This window comes from Oryza brachyantha, chromosome 5 (genome assembly GCF_000231095.2).
Source record: "Oryza brachyantha chromosome 5, ObraRS2, whole genome shotgun sequence".
Classification (NCBI taxonomy): domain Eukaryota; kingdom Viridiplantae; phylum Streptophyta; class Magnoliopsida; order Poales; family Poaceae; genus Oryza; species Oryza brachyantha.
Window position 1 is genome coordinate 3218334 of NC_023167.2, and position 15062 is coordinate 3233395.

The 15062-nt window shown below is 41.3% G+C and overlaps 2 protein-coding genes, 1 long non-coding RNA gene and 1 pseudogene across 3 annotated transcripts; 2 read left to right on the plus strand and 2 right to left on the minus strand.

Moving 5' to 3' along the window:
- Positions 1 to 1370: 1370 nt before the first annotated feature.
- Positions 1371 to 3182, minus strand: LOC102708157. The gene is made up of 3 exons (XR_001550281.1): positions 2911 to 3182; positions 2686 to 2789; positions 1371 to 1774 (listed from the first exon to the last, which is right to left on the minus strand). It is a non-coding gene; the product is annotated as an uncharacterized LOC102708157 (long non-coding RNA).
- Positions 3183 to 3824: 642 nt separating this feature from the next.
- LOC102708716 lies at positions 3825 to 10317 on the plus strand. The gene is made up of 9 exons (XM_006654037.3): positions 3825 to 3983; positions 4108 to 4164; positions 5297 to 5438; positions 5878 to 6239; positions 6409 to 6582; positions 6675 to 6791; positions 8397 to 8576; positions 9292 to 9338; positions 9413 to 10317. Exons 1-9 carry the CDS (start codon positions 3906 to 3908, stop codon positions 10098 to 10100), a joined length of 1845 nt encoding a protein of 614 aa, XP_006654100.2. The 5' UTR covers positions 3825 to 3905; the 3' UTR covers positions 10101 to 10317.
- A 1344-nt stretch (positions 10318 to 11661) lies between these two features.
- Positions 11662 to 12405, plus strand: LOC102708441 (annotated as a pseudogene).
- LOC121054455 (UDP-glycosyltransferase 73E1-like) lies at positions 12406 to 14809 on the minus strand. Its single transcript, XM_040524250.1, has one exon. It carries the CDS (start codon positions 14678 to 14680, stop codon positions 13151 to 13153), a length of 1530 nt encoding a protein of 509 aa, XP_040380184.1. The 5' UTR covers positions 14681 to 14809; the 3' UTR covers positions 12406 to 13150.
- Positions 14810 to 15062: the final 253 nt, after the last annotated feature.

Consider the following 15062-nt stretch of genomic DNA (forward strand, 5'->3'; position numbering starts at 1 on the left):
TCTCACTTTACTGATAGTATGTAGGACATGTACATCTGTGACCAATGCCTTAACCATTAGGCTACAAAGCTTTTCTTTATTAAGGTCGAGTATGAATCCTATTGAAACAATAATTTTGGATGACTACTAAAAAAGAAAAAAACACAAAACATGCTCCCAGTAAGGATAGAACTCTCAATCTTTCGCTTAAAAAGCAAATGCACTGTTGTACAACGATCTACTCACGGAAGACTACTCGCATTGACGAAAGACCCGTGCAGAGTGCGTGATATGGGTGCCCACTCGGGCAAGGCAAATGAACAACAAACGACAGAAACACCATCAATTTTAGTTACAAATCCCAAGCTGCATGTATACAGATAAGCATTTAATGTGCGTGTGAACCGAATGGTTTTTCACATTACAATTAATGTATAATAGACTCTCTTCTTTTATATGACGATTAATTTGAGATTTCTTTTTTTCTCTTATATGTTGATCAATTTGGGATGGAGAGAGTATTTAAAAAACTTTTTGGTCTTGCTTAGATGCATATGTATGTTGAATCTAGACATATATACAAAACATATTGATACATGAATGAATTTAGACAAGCCAAAAAAAAATCATGTAATATGAAACTAAGGAGTACATGTAGCTTTACCACGGCAGCATAGCAAAAAAGGTCACGATACTCGCCGCACCATCAGGCGGGAGTAAAGATCCACACCGCGTCTAGCCACCGTCCGATCTTGAACGCGGTCAAAGATCAATGGTCGATCCTCCTTTGTGATCCGGCACGGCGAGCGGCGCTTCGATCCAGCGTGCAGGTGCTAGAAAGTGGAAATGGAGTCAAGAGATTAGGGTCTGTTTGGTTGTTCGTAAGATTCCAGTCTAGTTCGTATCCTCTAGCCTGAATGCTCTCTGTCTGGCTAGAGTAATACAATTGGTTATGTTTGGTTGTCCATATGGATTTATCCTAGATGAACTAAAATACTGTTTGGTTGGTTGTATGTCTAGATATTGTATCCAAAAGATAGTGTTTGATTGAATGATTTTGACATGAGTTCAGTCATCTCCTGTGTTAAATGGTAAGGTTACCACATGAACCATTCCAATGAAATTTATGTAAGTACTTACTGTTGTGCAGTGAATAAATTGTCAAATCAGTTTTAATTTGAATAAAGTCTTTATATAATTAATAAGCTGAACAACCTATATATATATCTATATATATATATATATATATATATATGAGGGCTGTACCTCAACACTTGTTGCATAACTTTATGATATGATAAAATAGATGCATGTGCAATAAAATAGATGGCATGCTATCTTAAGGAAAAGAAAACGATACAGCTGACATATTTAACATAAGCATGGTATGGAGGTTTGGCAATCCAGTACAACACAAAGCAATCACATAAATAATCAAGCATCACCCGTGCATTCACACAAGTAATCAAGCATCAACATTTTCCAACAATCATAAAGGCAATCAAGGTAACAGATATCTGATGAAGGTATAACTGCACAGTATGGTATGAACAGCAGTTTTCAGTGCCAAATATCACTGTTCATCTTGGCACATAACACACTTCCTCAAGCCTTGAATAAATCAACCTAGTCTATAAACAGTTGTCAGTTGCCATTATGCCTTCCTCATTCTGGAACTTCATTTGAAGAAGGGAATGTCTCAAGAACATAAAGGGGATCGCCGACCTTGATGATCCTGCCTTCGCCCCATTGCTGATAGAGATTCCTTGCAGACTAAATTTTGCCCAAAGTAGACCTTCAGAAGGCGATAATATGGTCAGTTCTTATGTACTTGAGACTGATCTCAGCCTCTCGTAATCTCAAGTCTCCCTAGGACAAATTCATGACAGGCTGATGACAAAATCACTCGACGTTTATTTTTGAAACAATCTTATGGTTCTTGAGTAGGAACTGAGAGGTACCAAAATTTTTGTGTAAAATTTGGTATCTTCTAGTAATTAGCTACTAAGAGGTATTAAAATTTTACACTGAAATTTTGATACCTCCCCAATGACCGTAAAATTACTCTTATTTTTGTGGCTCGGCCGCAACACTTCGTCAGACCAGAATACTTGTAGAGCTTCTGTTGGTTCTACACTAGGAATTCCATTGTCTTGATTAACGGTAGGCACCTGAGGCAGCCAATACAGAAACTAAGAACAAAGTATGTCTACACTAGCTCGGCAACTCAAAAGGCACAAAACATACAGAAAAACTGTGGCGATTTTGACTCCCTAGCAATTTCACACAACTTTTATAATTAACTGCTGCCTCAATGCCTCCAGAATCAGCTCGTATGAATTCTGATTCCCTGGCAATTTCACACAAAAAAATTATAATTAACTGTTGCCTCAATGACCCCACAATGATCTGTTAGTTTCATAAAGCTTATCCTGTGATTAGATATCTAACCATTATGAATTTCATTGCAAAGCTCAAGATGGTAGATCTGGAGTCAGTACAAAAAGCAAACTCAAGTACGGCGATTACATAATTTTACTGGCAGTGTAGTCATGTAGGAGATCATAGAACTGAACTATTCTTAAGAGCCAACGCAACTCATTTTTTCCCCCAACCTTTCATCATGCTACTTTCAGACAGAAACCGGTAACTTATACTTTAAAGCCACAAATATGAACACCACATTAGTAGAGCTGATAGTTTTACCTTGCAACGATCACATAACTTGACACCTAAAAATGTCAATTTGTCTATCTTTATGGTCTTCCAAAGATCCTCCGAGTATTGGATGACATCCATCCACTATAGTACTGCCAAAAGAAAGCATTATTATATATAGCATGAAAGATATATTTCTGTGACTAGGTATTACAACAAAACAATCCAACAAATAAGTTTCTCAGGAAAATATAGGTGCCCAAGTAGCCATACTTTGGTCTGAAGCGATTCATTGGCACCGGCGGAGGAGGGCGACCGGCAGGAGAGACGGAGGGCGAGCGGCGGGAGAGACAGAGGGCGAGCGATGGGAGAGACAAGGGGTGACCGGTACAGGAGGGTGCGGTGGAGGAGGGCGACCGGCAGGAGAGACGAAGGGCGATAGGCGGAAGAGGGAGCGGCGGAGGAGGGCGATCAGCGGAGGAGGGCGTGGTGACGACGGCTCCAAACCCTAGCTTCACGACGCGGGGGAGAGAAGTGAGGACTGATTCCAAGGGGAAGGTGACCCGTCGCTCTGGCCTCCTGCACAGGTGGTGTGCACTTGCACGAGCGGCAGGTGGCGTGCACTTGCACGAGCGGGTACAGGGAAAGCGCATACGAGCCACGTTCGGTCAACCAAACAACCACCCATTGACCGAACAATCACCCCTTGCATGACATATGCAAGTGCACGGGCGGGTACAAGGAGAGCACATGCGAGCCACGTTCGATCAACCGAACAACCACCCATTAACCGAACAACCACCCCTTGCATGACATATGCAAATGCATTGGTGGGTACAGCGAGAGCGCATGCGAGCCACGTTCGGTCAACCGAACAACCACCCCTTGCATGACATATGCAAGCCAAGACTGATATAGTCAAACAAGCCTGATACGGTCACGATACTCGTCACACCATCGTACGAGAGTAAAGACCCACGCCGCGTCTAGCCGCCGTCCGATCTCGATCACGGTCAAAGATCCAATGGCCAATCCAAGTCGCCCTATCCCTTGTGACCCGACATGGCGAGCGACGCTTCGATCCGGCGTGCGGGTGTTGGAAAGTAGACTGAATCTCTCAGTCCTATAAGAAATCACCATCACCGCCGCGTCGCATGTAGCACGAGCGACTCGATCCACCCACCCTAGAACCCCTCCCTGACTTTGTCTGTCAGGACCCCCTCCCAAAATCCCCTCGACTTCGTCGCTCTTGCCGCTCCTCCTCCTTGATGGCGTCGTCGTCGTCTTCTTCCCGGAGGCAGCCACTTCCCTCATCCAGCACCGCCGGTTCGTCCATGTCGGGCGAGGTCACTATTCCTTCTTCTCTTGCTTCCTCTTCCTCTCGGTATCTTTTGTGCGCGATTTGGTTAATTTGGTGATCGGCTAGCGATCGTGACGTGCCGTCTCCTCGCCTTGTTGCTGTTGTTGCAGGGAGGGGTAACCACGGGGGATGATATGCTGGACGCCCTCATCGAGGTGTTCCCGCAGGTGAGTGTCACGGCTGAAGTCCGCTTTGATTAGACGTCCTTCACGACTGAAACACATCACAATCGTTTTAATTTGGCCTATTTGAGTTGTAGAACAATGACAACGAGAGGCCAGTGCAGGTGTACCATTGATGGTTATGTATGCCTAGGAACGTAGGATCTGTCAATCCAGCAAAACAAAAGGGTGCCTTTATGTCAGAAAAAAAATACTACGCTTTACCTGTGACTAGATTTATCTATATATCCATATGGATATAACCAATACTAAAAAGTCTTGTACTGTGAAACATATAAGGTGGTGCCTTTGTATTTTAATAGATGACGCCGTTGATTTTTTTTGTACAAGTTTGACCATTTGTTTTATTTAAAAAAACTTATTGTTTTAATTATAATTTAATTTTTTATATATTTGCACAAATTTTCTAATTAAGATAAATAGTCAAACGAGTTTCAAAACCAACGACGTCGTCTATGGAGGAGGTGCTAACCTAAATTAAATTGAGATGAGGCAATATTGTTCTTAGTGATGAAGATACAGTTGACCTGTCCTCAACACCACCTACTCTTCCTACTATAACATTTTTTTTCTCCTTGGAATATTAGGCGATTTGTTTATCAACCACTTCCAACTAATTACATTATCTGCCACAGTAAATTGCATGCCTCTTCTAAAACAGAGAAGATTTATGATTTGTCATTCAAATGGATGTGATTTACACTATCATGCATGCTGCGGGTGTGCTTTCTGGGGGATAATCATAAACAATAATTTAAGCCGAGTTCGTCTCCCCTTCTTGACAACAGATTCCCTCATTTTTCACGCGCACGTATCACGAACTACTAAACGGTGTGTTTTTACGAAAATTTTCTATAGAAAAGTTGCTTTAAAAATTCAGATTAATCCATTTTTCTATTTTTATAGTTAATAATTAATTAATTATGTACTAATCTATTAGCGCGTTTTTCATGTCGTTTAATAACAATACTGCTAAACGCAACCTTAGAGCAGTTAGTTGTACTTCCTTTTCCTTTTGCTAAGAATTTGTAGATTTTTTTGGTGAAAGTATTTTTAGTTCGGAGATGTTTCACTTATTCAATACTTTTTCTAATAATCCCAAATTTTATCTATGCAGTTGGATTTCTTAACACTGGTAGAAGTTTGCATGGAATATAAGGATACTATAGATGGCGCTGCAGATTATATTATCCATACTGTCCTTCCGAGTATACAGGATGACAATAATGCAAATGCAAACGATGATTCACATATGAAAGGTAAAATTTGATTATGTGTTTTTGAAATATTTCAGTTCAGTACGGCATGACACCTGTTTATATACACACTAATAGCAAGATTTATGCTATAAATTTTTTAGGCGTGTACATTAAACATATTTAATTAATTTGTTTTCTCTCAAAACACATTGAAACCTACCATGGATTTACTTTGCCCACTAACAGATACACGGAAAGTATGTTTATTGGGAATGGATTTGAGTAATTTCATGATAAAGAAGAACATGCGTTAGCGAGAGTGATGATATATAATATAGCTTTGTTATATATCATCATATTTCCTTCTTGCTAAATCTATTGCTCACTTGTGACTATGTTAAATACAAATAGTTATGTCATCGATCCCTTATTCTCTTTTTTGTCAATAAAATCGATTCTCACAAAAAAATGTCTCTAATAATAAATTAACACTTTTTAGGGCCTAGTTCAGTGGATAATGATGCAAATTCAGTGCAGTCTGACACATATGAGGAGAAGGATAGCCTTATGAGTGGAAATTCTAATTGTTTGGTTGCTGGTTCTCCGAATTTGAAACCTGAAGCTTCGTCTTTTGAAGATGATTTGGAAATCCAAGACGATGGTGAGTTAGCCGAGGAGGATAGCCTTATGAGAGAAAATAAGGATAATCATATGGGAGAAAATTCTGATTGTTTGGTTGCTGGTTCTCTAAATCCGAAACCTGAAACTTCAGCTTTTGAGGATGATTTGGCAGCACAGTCAGTCTACCCTATCAGACTTGAGTCACTTGACAATGCAATTGTTAACGAAAAAGACAAGAAGGTACTAGTTCCATTTCTTCTCTTTTTAATTAATAAACTGCATGGACTAATATTTATCATATACATACATCTGAAAATTAATAGTCTCTATAAATTAATGTTGTCCATTGTTATGCATCATGTTACATTTCTCCATTAGTTACCTGTTTTTCTTAATGTATATGATGCAGGTTATTTTAATGTCAAATGTAACAGCGATAAATCAAATGCTAGAAGACATAAAGTTCAAAGAAGAAAAAGCAAAACAAGCTATGGTAGATTCAACTAAAGCTGGCAATGATATTCTTGTGAAGGTGGAGGACTTGAAAGAGATGACAATGCTTGCCATGGAAGATAACAACAAAGTTGTATATATATATATATAATACTAGCAATTTTATTTTCGTACTTTTCTGCCTCTCGTTGACTCAATAGGACTGCTCAATGGAATATGCAGGTTGAAGGGGAGGTTTTCGCTGAGCAATCTGTTCTAGCATCAGAAGCACATGGGCTTCAAGCTCGGTTGTCTAACATTTCCGAGGAAAGTAATAACTATTTCTTAATTATAGACGAGGTAATAAAATCGTATCCTACAATGTTATCCCTTTCTTTCTTGGAATGAAACGTTTCAGTTGATATCGGTGTGTTCTAAATAATAGTACACCAACCAATAGAAAGCACTAGTGGTGGCTTCTAGGAATGAAAATATTTTGGTTGATATTAGTGTGTTGTAAACAATAGTACATCAAGCAATAGACACCACATGTTAAGACCTTTTTTTTTCAACTTATGATTATTGTAATCTAGATTATAGATTATAGAAATAATTTAAAACAATCTATTAGATTATTTTGAAAACGTATTAAAATCTAGAGCTCATATTACTGTAATTTAATAAGCTCCACCAAAAATGTCTTTTCTAGATTATTGGATGGTTATAGACCCACTGTCATTGGGTACTTAAAAATAATTAGCTTAATACCCTTGCTTTGCTAAAGATGAAAATGAACTATGCACGTGCTACCATTGTTTGGATCAAGTTCATTGTGATATTTTTCAAACAATTTCATCCCCGTAGATGGATTTGCATGGTAACTTGTATTCTACAACTGAAATAATATATTAATAATATGTAGAAGATCAAATTTTTAGAGCAACTCTCCGGTGTATTTTACTGGTAGTATTATACTACCAGTAGAAAAAGAGTATTTTTGTACTTTGTTAATTACTTGATTAGCAGTATTTTGTAATTTTGTTTTTTGCAATAAAGATCATAATAAAAAAGACGATATTACCCCTTCAAATTTCTACTACACCTAATATTGTTGGTAGTATAATTTAATTGTAGTTGTCCGATAAAAATAGATCAACGGTATAGATTAAATTCTACTACCAATAAAATGCAGTGGAGTCATCCCTTTTTTTAACATTCAAAGACATTAGTTGGTAAAAAAAAATCACCATAGGAGGTGGGGTGGCAGATTCACCATCATCATTTCCTTCTTTTAAAGGAGTATAGATTACCCAACTTATCGTCCATTACTTACTTTAGCTTATAACAATCCAACTTATAGTAATTTGGCTCAATAATCTAGATTACAATAATCCTAACTAGAAACAAAATATGTCCTAAGTCAGTGACTGGTGGGCCATTGTTGCTTTTATTATGTGACTTCTATGCTGAAAACTCTCGATGATAGATGCGTACTAACCCAATTTCTAAGTACAAAGAACCACTTTAGAAAGTTGTTGCCATTCATTGAATCACCCGAAGACTTAATGTTTCGAGATCTTGGCTGTATATATTAAGTAGAATAATCACTGTATAAGAAAATTAAATAGTTCTGTTTCAGAAAGTCATGACAAAAAAAACCTAGAAAAGAAGATATAGACATTTCAAATCCCCGATTATTATACTCTTATTTTTGAATTATTGGACAATAATTATAGCATCTTGCTGAATGTAAGTGGGTTGGCTAAAAAAATGTGGTTTTAAAGTTACTAGTGTTCATATATGTTTTAAATTTGATTTGAGGTCCATAAGTTTGAAACTGACTGTGGGTGACTGGGTGTGGATTTTAATGTGGGCGTAAAATATCACAGATTTTTCACATCATGTTGCATTGATCATTTTGCCGTAGTATGAAATTTGTATACGCCTTGCGTGTGTGCCATACAGATGCACAATACTCTTCAAGGAAGACTTGCTGCAGCCGAATTAGAGACTGTACTATCCAAGCAAGCGAAGATTGACAGGGAATCATTGGCTATGAAAATGCTGAATGAACAAGAACTCTTAGTTGATGCTACAAAGGAAAGATCCAAGAAGCTGGAAGAACAAGTGCAGGAGAACACTAAGGTAATACTAATAAGTTGTGTATGTGAGAGACTAGTAAACCACCATTTTCCTGATAATACATGTTGTTTCCTAGAAGCACAGAAAGGCCATAACCTTAAGTGATTTTCTGCACAAAACATTGTCCAAGTCAGACATATCTCCATGCCGCACTTTCAAATTATGCATTCATCTTTCCCTGGTAGATATTGAACATCAAGAAAATCATCCAATTGCATCTGTTTCCCACGGAATCTCACCTAGTCAACAGTTCTCTACAATATTTCAACTGCAGGATCGATGATTAATTAGTTAGAGAGCTATATATACAGCTACCTGGGGTTTCCCAATGCTAAATAGACCGGTATTACTATATATTTTAATATCATAGTAATCACGAGTTTAATTTGCTTTTTCTAGTCACCTAATAATCTGAAAAAAAACACTTTTCGAGGAGTTTATCAAATAATCTGACGTGTGACAATAAACCATATGTTATTTTAGCTTATTTCTAATAAGTTAGATTACAACAATCCCACGTTGAATAAAATAGGGCATAATTAAGCTCAAGCTAGGGAAAGGTTAAATATATACTTATATGGTTACTGTTTTAACGTGGGATGACACAACCAAAGGTTTGTAGGCAGGCAGGCCAACAAGTAGCATCTTGGTAAAGTGGAGCAATATTCGAGAGTCATGTTTTAATAAACAACTACTAATTCGAATTAAAATGACACAGTTGAAGGAGCTACTGATGGACCGAGGCCAAGTTGTGGATGCATTGCAGTAAGTGTTATGGGAATTTTTCTCTTGTATTTTTTAGACATACATATCTCATCCACTTTGTATATATATCGTAGGGGGGAAATGCTTGGAATTTTCGACAAAATTTCACAGCTTCAACTCAGGGTGCAAGGATCATCGAGCAGGTCCTGCTCATCCAACCCAGCTGATAACATTGCACAACCCCAATGTGAAGTTGATGAGGGACAAAATTCTGCTGATGAGTTGCTACAGATAGCTTCACCAAGCTCATTTAGATCAACGGATAGCACTGCGCAAGCACTTGACCATGAGGCACAACTTCCTCCTGTTGATGAACCGTTGCTGCTCCCTGCTGACGAGAGTGAGCCACTCCAACAACATTACCCAGATGACGATGATGATGAGCCACAAGTTCCTCTTGATGTGCCACTACAACTAGGTTCATCCAGCTCGCTGAAATCATCAGACAGCAGCATTGCTGAGCTTCTGGGAAGAAGGGTACTTGACGTGCATTTAGCTGTGGGTTCAGCACAGCTAGCTTCATCCGGCTTAGTGAAATCATCAGACAATATTGCACCCTTCCGGTACCGTACAAGTGTTGATGTTGATGACTCGCCACAACTTCCTTCGTATTGCTTGGCCAGCTCGGAGAAACTTACTGCTTCCAAGAGTAGTTGGTCATCTGCTGTCAGGTCAAATTCAGTTATCAGTGCCAACGACGAGACCGATGATGATAGCTGGGATGTGGTTGACGATGAAGCCATGTATATGTGTGCCAACTAGCTATCCATATGAACACTATATATGCTTCTTTACTTCATTGAGCCATGGCCTTCTGGTTAGAAGGAAAACTGTATCTGGGAATTTGCAAATTTGCTTATCTGGAGTTATAATAGCAGTTTTGAATAAGTACTTGTCTCGTCTAAATGGTTGGTGTGCACCATCTTATCTTTTTTTTTCCTGCTACTCCTGAAAATATTTTGCACCCCTATTTTTTCGTTTTTGCTTATGTTTATAAGTCAAAATATGAATTTTTAATCTTAAATTTAGAGTTGGTTTTGATGTTTTTTAATCATAGCTTATCTCCCACCTTGATTTTTAGCTAAGGACATGTATATAAGAGTTTTATTCATAAATTATTTCTACTTTATAAATATATGATTTGGTACCATCACCCCCTTGCTCTCGGTGATAGTTTGGTTCGTTATTGAGATTTAACTGCGTAAATATGCGATAGAACTGGTGCTATAGAACTGCGATTCCAGGCTTGTTTAGGATTACTTCTACTATTGTTGGCCTAATTGAAAATTAACTTTATGTTCAGTTCTGATGCTATATCCTCTGGCAGCAATTAGTGCTTCTTGCTGGTTGAATTCCTTTTTATGGACAACAGCGTCCAGCCGTGGACACTGACTCAGGCCCGTTTAGTTTCTAATTTTTTCCTAAAAACATCACATCAAATTTTTAGACATTTAAATAGATCATTAAACATAGATGAAAATAAAAACTAATTGAACAGTTAGGAATAAAATTATAAAATGAATCTTTTAAGCCTAATTAGTTAATGATTAACCATAAATAATACGGTAACATATATATACTAATGATAGATTAATTAGTCTTAAAAGATTCATCTTGAGGTTTCTAGGCTATCTATTAAATTCGTTTTTTTCTATTCATGCCTAAAAACTTCTTCGATATCCATCAAACGTCTGACGTGACACCTAAAAATTTTTATTCTGTGAACTAAACGGGACCACTTCATCCACGGCCTGGTAGGTGGCAGTGAATGATGCCATGATCTACCCCAACCCCCGAATACGAACATTTGCTAAATCGCAAACAGATCGATGGAAAACTAACGCATGCGCAGGCAGAAAAAGTAATTACCTCATTTATTTCATGACGTGTAGATAGTCATTATTTTTTAAATTTTTTTAACAAGACAGGTTAATATGAGATATATCACTTTACAATTAACAAATTCAAATTTGATTTCTACATGTTATAAAACAATAACAAATTTAACTTTATGTAAGTGACATGCAAAAAAATTGAATATCTCCACTAGGCACTCCAATGACCACCATGTATGTATTGAGCCATATAAATCGAAATTTAGAGGTGATTTGATATGTTTTTAGACCCCGACTCACGAAGCAGCCCGTAAGTCGTGACTCATTTTAGCAAAACTCATAATATATATACAATATTTTTATATATACAGATGAATCTAAACATAAAATAATTTTATAATATGAAACAGAATAAATAACACTATGATCGTATCATTTTGCATATAACTATGACTATCCGTCGTAAATACAATGTATGCAGTATGCATATGACTAAGATTCCAGTTTCCAATCCGAGAGCTGCAGGTAGCGTCAAATTCAGAACTAAGCGCCTATGATCAATGATGCATAATTTCGCTGCTTGGTGAAAACACGTTCATCGCCAAATTCAGGCGTTATTTAGGTGAAAACTATAGCTAGAACTGCTCCATTTCATCACTCATCAGAAACCGAGACGTGGGCTCGTAGGGACAATGGTTAGGGCCATGAAATTAGGGTATTGGATGGGTTGAACAGTGTGTTTTTCAATGGCATGCTGCATTTCATCACTCTGGAGCATGTTGTGGCAGGTCGATGTGGAGGGAAATAGTTGGAGGACCATTCCCATGCCACAGAGCCTAGATGAGCCTTATTTCTGTGGTGTCGGTGAGGGATTCATTGGTCTGTCCCAGGGTTGTTTGCATTTTGTAAACAGCAACCGCGATGAACCATATAAAGTATCAGTATGGGTTCTTGAGGAGTACAGCAGTGAACATTGAACTTTGAAGCATACCGTTAGCCATTTACATGTATTTCGAACTAAGGAACTCCTTTTTGGACATGACTACAAAGTGATCTCAGTTCATCCAGAACAGAATACTATTTTCTTTGTTTTGCCACATTGCAAAATACTCATGTCCTATGAAGTGGATAGTAGGGAAGCACTTTTTGTATGTGAGCTTGGAGGTAGTTCCATGTTGCTTTATCTTCCATATGTTCCCTTGTACTCAGAGTCACTGGCAGATGGACATTGATAATCTTACTTGCATAGAGTGATGCTCAGTTTGTTAGCCTTAATCAATAATTATGACATAAGAATTAGGTCGTTGTCTTCTTGATAAGAGCAGCAACGACGCGCTAGGTCTATATGCTGTGCTACATTGTTTTTATGTTATTGAGTGCATTCTGTAACTTCACACTTTCTTGGGCTGGTATTATGGTTGATGCGTATAAAATTTATAATTCTTGCCACTACTTATTTCCTCATTAGGAAATGCATGTTCATGTCAACGCTTGTTGAGGTTTAAATTATTTAACTTTTTATGTTTTTATAACACTTTTCTTTTCTTCTAGTCACGCTAATTTACAACTACTTTGTTTCGCTTAGCATGGAGTTTATCTTAGTACTATCATTGTTAAAATGGAATGTTCTAATTGAGGAAGTTTAGTCCGTTTATTAGCTTGTTAATAATATATTCATTATCATATTTATTATTTTTTTTGACAATTTGTAGTATGTTTGTGTGATGATGCACCGTATGTTAAATTATCTTATTAATTTTTTTAGAATTGTTTTAATAATTATTTAGATGTAATACAATATACGTGGATGTACTCAGAAGTTTTTTTTAAAAAAAATTAATAACTATCGGGTGGGCATACTCGGTAGAGTATAGAATCCACTCGTGCCGCCTATACGCGTCATCACGCCCTTTTGTGTGGTGTAAAATGTCATATACTGTTGGGCACGGATCCTCCCATTTGTATGCTGCTAGATAGCTAGCTACATGGAGCGACGGAGATGTCATGCTGCTGCTGCTGCGGCGGCGGCGGATCGACGACGAGCATGTCCCGCTCGCTCTCCTTCCTACGCGCGACGTACCCGACCATGTCGGCGAGGTCGCGCGCCGACGACCCGCCCTCCGCCATCGCCGCCCTCGCCTCCGCCGCGAGCTCCCTCGCCCTCGCGCGCCTCGCCGACGCCGTCGCCCCGTCGCCCATCAGCTCGACCACCGCGCTCGCCACCTCGCCGCTCCGCACCTGCACCGGGGAGCTGGGGTCCACGTGCGTGGCGGGCACCTTCGCGCCGGCGCGGGCGCCGGCGCCGAGCACGTCCACGACGAGGGACTCGTTGAGGAACTGGTCGGTGAACTGCGGCCATGTCAGGAGCGGCACGCCGTGGGAGAGGGACTCCAGCGTCGAGTTCCAGCCGCAGTGGGAGAGGAAGCCGCCGACCGCCGGGTGGGACAGGATGGTCACCTGCGGCGCCCACCCGCGGATGACGAGGCCGCGGTCCGCCACGCGCGCCTCGAACGCGGCGTCGAGGCTGCCGTCGGCGTCGGCGGCGGCGTCCTTGGTCACCCAGATGAACGGCCGGTGCGATGCCTCCAGCCCGGCGGCGAGCTCGGCGGCTTGTGCTGGGTGCAGGCGGGCGATGCTGCCGAAGCTGACGTAGAGCACGGAGGCGGCCGGCCTGGCGTCGAGCCACGAGACGACGCGCGCGGCGTCGACGGCGGCGCGGTTACCACGCGCCGCCGTCGTCTCGGCGTCGGAGTCCAGCAGGCAGAGCGGCCCGACCGCCCACACCTTCCGGCCGCCGAGCTCCTCCGCGTAGCGCCCGACGAACGCGCCCTCGAAGGCGGCGCACGTGTTGAAGACGATGCCATCGGCGGTGGCCTCGGCGTCCAGCGTGTCACGCCGGTGGCTCTCCAACCCCGGCCAGTGGAAGAGACCCAGCGACGACGCCCTGTTCGTCGTCACGGCGCGCGGCGTGGGCAGGTCCGGCACCTCGAACGGCTCCAGGTCGCCGGCGACGCGGTCGTACACGCCGTGCTTGGTCAGGCACCGCACCGCCAGGATGTAGAACACGGACGGGCCGTGGAACACGAGCCGCGGCACGCCGAGCCGCCGCGCGACGCCGGCCGTCCAGGGGCTGCACGAGTCAGCCACAAGGCAGTCCGGGCGCCGCGGCAGCGACCGGAGGAACGCGTCGAGCGGGCCGGCGAGCATCCACACGGCGTCGGTGAACGCCTTGAACAGATGAATGTCCCTCACCATGTCGTAGCTCTCGCACCCGGCGGGCAGCCCGAACGCCGGCCCGGGGAACTCCAGCTCGGCGAAGTCCACGTGCAGCCCGGACCGGGCGGCGTGCTCGACGGCGGCCCTGTGGCGCGCGGCCATGACCGGCGTAAGCACGACGGTGACGCGCGCGCCGCGGCCGGCGATGAGCCGCGCCATGTCCACCATCGGGATGACGTGGCCCTGCGCCGGGAGCGGCACCAGCACGAAGTGGAGGAGCGCCGACGCCATGGATGGAGGAGCTAACAACCTAGCTGCAAGAAGCCAAGAAACGAGGGGTGGCTGCTGCTGGCTGCCGCCATTTATGTACGCAAGAAGACAGACGGCCGGCCGGCGAGATGGCGGCGGAGGCGCGGCCACGGGTGCAACACAGGGTGGCCACGGGTCCTTTTTATTATTTGACGTCATTGTTTATCGTATAAAAAATTTACAAATATATAGAAATTATATATTAATAATTAATTTATATAACATATCACATCAAAATAATTAATAGTTATATAATTTTTTAAATAATACGAGCGATGGATTTAGATGTAAATAACCTCAAATTTTTTTTAAAAAAATCAACGGTACTATTTTTACAGGCTAGTTTTTTAGGAAGTTATTATTT